Source organism: Lissotriton vulgaris, chromosome 7, assembly GCF_964263255.1.
Source record: "Lissotriton vulgaris chromosome 7, aLisVul1.2, whole genome shotgun sequence".
Classification (NCBI taxonomy): domain Eukaryota; kingdom Metazoa; phylum Chordata; class Amphibia; order Caudata; family Salamandridae; genus Lissotriton; species Lissotriton vulgaris.
Window position 1 is genome coordinate 39660898 of NC_141695.1, and position 6347 is coordinate 39667244.

The window sequence follows — 6347 nt, forward strand, 5'->3', positions numbered from 1 at the left end:
TTAAGCTGATATTTGAGGAAAAATGAATGTAGGGCGCAGTAGGCTGTGTGCTAATTTGGGGTGCTAACTACCAACCCCTGCTATTGTCTCTGTTTCACGGGTTGTATGATGGCATTTACTCATCCATAATTAAAGAAATCAGGTCCAGCTTTGTTGATGATGTGAGCTGGCACAAACTGGCACAAAGCAAAGTCTCACAAGGGTTTTCTCTTGGATTTAAAATGATGTATGTGTAAATTACGAATCCGATGTGTGATAGCTCACACTCGCCTCCACACCTTGGTGTGAGGATGTGCATCATGAAAAGCAACCTTTTGAAAGAGCAGCACATGGATGACAGCAGCAGAAGTCCATAAATGTTGCTGTGTCTGGGCTGTTTGCTGCCCCTTGCACAATAGAGTGCATCAACTTTGGCTGTGGTGCTGCTCTAAAAATAAGGGGCTTTATTCATGAAAAGTGTTGCATCGCGGGTGCACCCTCCTTGCGACACCTTGGATGCGTCATATTTGCTGTGCGGTGCTCCATGTTTGAAGGATTGACAGATACGCCGGAAATCTTGATGTATTGGTCGTCACAAAACCCACGGATAGCTGGAGTTATGCCGTAAGCATGACGCAACTCCAGCAAGTCATTAGGAAGCCCTATACTTATTGCACTGGGTCACTTTTACAGCAGGCATAAGGTTTTGACACAGCGGCGTACAAAAAGTGGCGCAATGAAATCTGATAGATTTCACTGCACCACTTCTATGAGGCTTTTTTTGCAGGGGAACGCCTACTCTGCATGCATTATACCTGACAGAGGTATAATGTAGTGCAGGTGTTTACAAAATGACGCATCTGCTTAGATGGACAGGCGGCCCAAAAGTCCTGCGAGGGGCTCATGAAAAAGCCCACATACAAGGCGGACTCTCTATGTCAGTCACTGCTCCTGTGTGAGGCCTGAACATGAGTGGTTGGTTTAACCTGTATACTTGCTGGTCATGTATGACACAAATGTAATTGAGCAGTGGTACTGGTGAATTAACATGTACTATATTTCTACCCCTTCCCTCCATGGCATATGATTGTGAGATCTGTATAAACTTATACATTTTAATTTCTTTCACCCTAATTCTTGCAAGCAGATTTTTAGAACCCCTTTCAAAGGCAGGAAAAAATGTGCTAGACACATTTGGCTAAATGATAGGCCATGAAAAATGTAATATTCAGATTTCTTTCAACTGTAATGCAAATTGATCATTAGACTTTAGATTTTATTTGAATTCGAGTAGAACAAAATAAAAAATGTTGTCATGGATTTTTCATTTCAATGAATTTTTGGGGAAAGGCAAGCTAGGGTAAATCCAGGTAGTAAACATCAAAATAATGAGAATCTTTTTAATTCCCTTTTAAAGCCTCTGTTTGCTAGTCCTTTTATGTGAAAATTGTACTTTAAATTTTACAACTTTGGCACATTTTTTTGAAAATATTATATAATCAGATTTTATCATATCAAACTCCCCTCAGGACAGCTTTGCTCTCCTGCTTAAATGCTGCTTATGCATTGTACCCCACTGCATTTTAAAGATTAACAGAAGCCACTCATCTAATTGCTAGATTTGTAATTTTACTTGGCCAGTGTATTTTGGTACTCATTTGGATAATTTTTGTGAGATGCAAGCCAATGATTAAAGCAGCCTTTTAAAACACCCTGCATCCTAAGAAAACTGGGCACATTCACTAACTTATTTGTTTAGGTTTTAGCAAATTAAGCTCTGTGGCCTGCATCCCAAATGTTGACTTTTGGACAGTTTCCAGATCCATCCTCCAACAACTGTTTGTATGTATGTATGTTAAGCATGGGCGGAAAATCCGTTTCGCTCGCGGATTTTCGTGAAATTCGCAATCCGCGAGATTCGCAAATCTCCCGCAAAATCCGCAAATCCGCGAGCAGCGGATTTTGCTCGCACTGCTCGCACTGTTCGCGTGAGTTCGCGGCTTCCCAGTACAACTTCGCGCCCCGCGAATAAGTGCTAAATTGCAGAAATACGATCTTAGCAAAACTGAAACTACTTACCAGGTTCAAAAGTTCAGGCTCATCATTAGTAGCCATTTCCTGTAGTGCTTCCTGAGGGGCCCCTCCAGAGTTCATTTGCCAGTTGCAACTATTATGTGACCCTGCTCTGAACCTCAGAATAGTTACACATATGCCACAAAGGTCCTGAATTACAGCTAAGGGAGACAAGCAGGAGCCAGGCTGGAAGTTAAAATCCATTAATCAGCCCCTAATTCATTATTGTCAGTTGGGGCAGGGCAGGTGTTGTAACTAATTTTGCAACAATGAAAGCACTTAGCAAGTGCAAAAGATCACTAATCAGGGCGCACTAAGGAAGCAGGTGCCAGCTAAAAAAATATTCTGTGACACATTAATCAGCCCCAAATTAATTCAGGTCACTTGAGGCAGGGAAGGTGTGCTTTGCTTTGCCGAAAATAATGTACACTGGACAACCAGAGGGTGTGGTGATGAAACAGAGGGTGGCATGGGTGGGCCAGAGGGTGGCATGAGTAGTCAGAGAGTGGCAGTGGTGACAGAGAGTGGCAGTTATGAAGAAGAGTGTCCCAAACAGGCTGGACACGTAGAAACAACAAGTTCGCAAAACTTGCGACTCGACAGGTAAGTTCGCAAATTGCGAAATTGTAAAAACCCTCGCGAACTGGCAGAAACACGGGCGAACACAAAAAAAAAAAATCCGCAAATTCGCGGGAATTCGCGGATTTTGCGGATTGCAAGTTCACAAATCCGCAAAATTCGCGAACGCGAGATTCGCAAAATTCGCCCATGCTAATGTATTTATGTATCGCATATTTGCACAGCGCTAAACTGTCAACCAAAGGGTATCCTGGCGCTTTGACTCTTTAAGACCATACACGATGTTACACTGCCACAATGTTTACATTTTCCTAGAAAAACATTAGTTTTTAATCCTTTTTAAAAAAAGGAAAATTCCCCAACGCTTCTAAGGGACAAAGGTAAAGAATGCCACAGTTTGGCTGCAGTGAATCCAAAAGAGCATCCGCCCATCCGAATCCTCAAAATCTTGGGAACTACCACCAGGCATGCCGACGAGGATCGCAGAATTCTGGCTGGCGTATACCAAGAAAACAGCTCCTGCGTGGAACAGGCCCCTGACCATGAAGGGCCCTAAAAACTAAGCACAATGCTTTAAAATAGGTGCACTGGTGGATTGGCAACCAGTGAAGATCCATAAGCGCCAGAGAAGAGGACTCAGATCGCAGCCGAGAAAGAGCCAGCCATGTTCCGTATTCGCTGCAGCTTACCAATCAGGGTGTCAGGCGCGCCCAGAAGTAGTGCTTTGCAGTAATCAAGCCTGCTTAAGATGATACTACGCATTACCTCTGGTCGGGCATGAGCCGGAAGCATGGGAAGGATCTTGCGTAACGTGCAAAGCAGCATCATATAAGTAGCAACTGTTTTATTCACAAACGCATCCAGCTGTGAGTTAGATCCAAACATGACACCCAGATTCTGAACAGAATCTGCCGGCACAACGGTACCCTGGGAAGAGGTAGGCCAAAACTCCGTCGGCAAGGGCCGTGGGGAGCGGTCCGTGGATCAATGCAATATCTCAGTTTTTGAGCGATTGAACTGTAGAGAGTTTTGAAGCAGCCATTCCGCAGTGGCCGTCATGCAGCAGTGGAAGGTCTCCTGAGACACAGCATCACTACCCTCAAAAGAGAAGATGAGCTGCGTGTCAACAGCGTAATTGATGACCGCAATACCAAAAGACTTAATCAGCCTGACCAGAGGACGGAGATACAGATTAAATAAAATAGGGCTGATAGCCGACCCTCGGGGTACACCCTGCCCTACTTTCTTGATGTCAGATCTGTAGGGCGGCAAGGCTACCACCTGGTGTCTATTACCAAGATAGGAGACCAGCCAGTCCCGAGCCAAGCCGGCCACCCCGATTTCCTCCAGTCTGCTGACCAGAATGGCATGACTGACCGCATCGAACACGTCCGACATATCGAGAAGCACTAAAAGGCTGCCCGACCAGAGTCGACTCGCGAACGTAGGTCGTCCAGAACGACCACAAGTGCGGACTCAGTACCATGAGCTGGCCTGAAGCCAAACTGAGCCACATCCAGGCAGATATTAGTCTCCATGAAGCTGGACAGGTGTTGAGTGACCAGTTTCTCCAAGATCTTAAAAGGAAAAGGAAGCAACTAAATAGGCCTATAGTTCGCCGAACAGGTGGGATCCAGCGTTGCCTTCTTCAAAAGAGGAGAAACTACGGCCAATTTCCAGCATTCAGGGACTCTGGCGTTGCTGAGGGACACGCAACAGATAGCATGAAGAGGGGGAAAGAGTTCCTCCTGAAACGTTTTCCAAAATGTATGAGGTAGCGGGTCCAGGGGAGAGCCTGACGACACACCGTTAGCCAAGGAGCAGAAATCATCACAGGAAGGGAGGGGAAAACTATATAGCCGTGCCTGCCTGTAACCTTACTAATTAACCTTACAAATTGTTGACAACGCAAGAGAACAATTGTTTCAAAGAATACAAACAGACAATGGGCTGTCAGAAACCTCCACATCCTTTAACCAGATAACACAAATATCTTGTGGACAGAATATTGTGTCAAAAGTATCAAGGACAAGAATATTGAGAAGGTATTTGCAAATAGCTAAGTATACATATCCTATTCTTAATTCCAGATCTACGCACCACATATATATATATATTGTCCAGGTACATATATGTGGAGTTATATTTAGTAAAACTTTAGAAAATTACCCACACAATATTCTTGTCCTTGATTTTTTGGACACAATTTTCTGTCCCATGACATTTGTGTTTCCGACATTTTGTCTAAATACCCCTTTTAACAGGAAAACATGCAACAATGTCTCTGATAGTTATCAGGTTGTCTCCCCAAATTAGCATTTCACCCGACTGCTTCTCCCTGTGTTTACCTAGGATGTCTTCAACTGTGCAGAATTGACAGAAATGCCCTGTGATTGCTAAAATGCTTCCCCACTCCACATACATTTTACCTGATTTTAGATGTGAGATCCTGATCACACCTTATTGTCTCTTCAACCTTTTTACTTTTCTCAGAGTGTTTTTCAATTCTTGGTTCTTCAGGCTGTAAACTATAGGATTACACAAAGGAACCACACCAATGTACACAAGAGATAAGATTTTGTTCTGTGTCAGTGAATTTGCTGAAGGTGGACGCAGGTACATGACCAAGAGAAAGCCGTAGAATAACACCACCACAGTGAGGTGTGAGCCGCAGGTGGAGAACACCTTGTCTCTACCCTCGATGGAATGAATCTTCAGGATGGATGAGATGATGTTGAAATAAGAGGTGAGGATGAGAACAAAAGAGAAAAGTCCAACTAAAGCCCCACAGATAAAGGTCAATGTCTCTATGGCATGGGTGCTGCTGCAGGAGAGATTCATCAGAGCTGTGATGTCGCAGAAGATGTGGTTGACTTGACGTGACTCACAAAACGAGAGCGCAGATGTTAGGACCGTGTGTGGGATTGGCTCCACCAAGCTGAAGATCCAGGATCCGGCAGCCAGCCGGAGGCACAGAGTTTTATCCATGATAGACATGTAACGTAAAGGATTGCAAATGGCAACATACCGGTCATAAGCCATGGCAGTGAGAAGAATGGTCTCCGTACACACCATAGCGATGAAAAGGTACAACTGGATCAGGCACGCAGCGAAGGAGATGCGTGGCTCCTCTGCAAAAAAGGTGGCCAGCATTTTTGGGAAGATAGTGGAGGTGTAAATGATGTCTACCAAGGACAAGTTCACCAAGAAAAAATACATAGGGGTGTGCAGATGGGAATCAGAATATATGATCACAGCTATGAAAATATTTCCCGAGATAATAATAAGATAAACAAAGAAAAATGCAACAAAAAGAGGAACTTTGAACTGAGGAAGGTCAGAAAAACCAACAATAATGAATTCTGTTGCAGATGTGGAATTTTCTCTCTTCATTCTGGTGCACAGAAAGCTGGCAGGATTTACATTCCTGGGGAGCTTCCCATGTGCTATGTAAGAATTTAATTTTGGACTAGCTGTGAGCAGCAATAGATGGGGAGTGAACTTCTCTCAAGTACACTCCATGGTTTTCAACTATAGGTGTGTAGGAAGGCCAGATTTCAATCTTCCAGAGCTGTTTCTGCAATGCCTCTTGCTTTTAGTCACTCTGCAGCTGAATATACAATATATACATTGATTGCAATGTCTACAGAGATGTTGTGAAGTAGCTTGATGTGCACTTTAGCTTTCAAATTTCTCCAGAGCTGTGTTCAAAGAAA

General features: G+C 43.9%; 1 protein-coding gene across 1 annotated transcript; it reads right to left on the bottom strand.

Moving 5' to 3' along the window:
- Window positions 1-5091: 5091 nt before the first annotated feature.
- LOC147700647 (olfactory receptor 1G1-like) lies at window positions 5092-6024 on the bottom strand. The gene has a single exon (XM_086929160.1). It carries the CDS (start codon window positions 6022-6024, stop codon window positions 5092-5094), a length of 933 nt encoding a protein of 310 aa, XP_086785286.1.
- Window positions 6025-6347: the final 323 nt, after the last annotated feature.

Excerpts from the sequence above, each read along its gene's own strand:
- LOC147700647 (XM_086929160.1), bottom strand. The coding sequence starts at position 6,024 with ATGAAGAGAGAAAATTCCACATCTGCAACAGAATTCATTATTGTTGGT.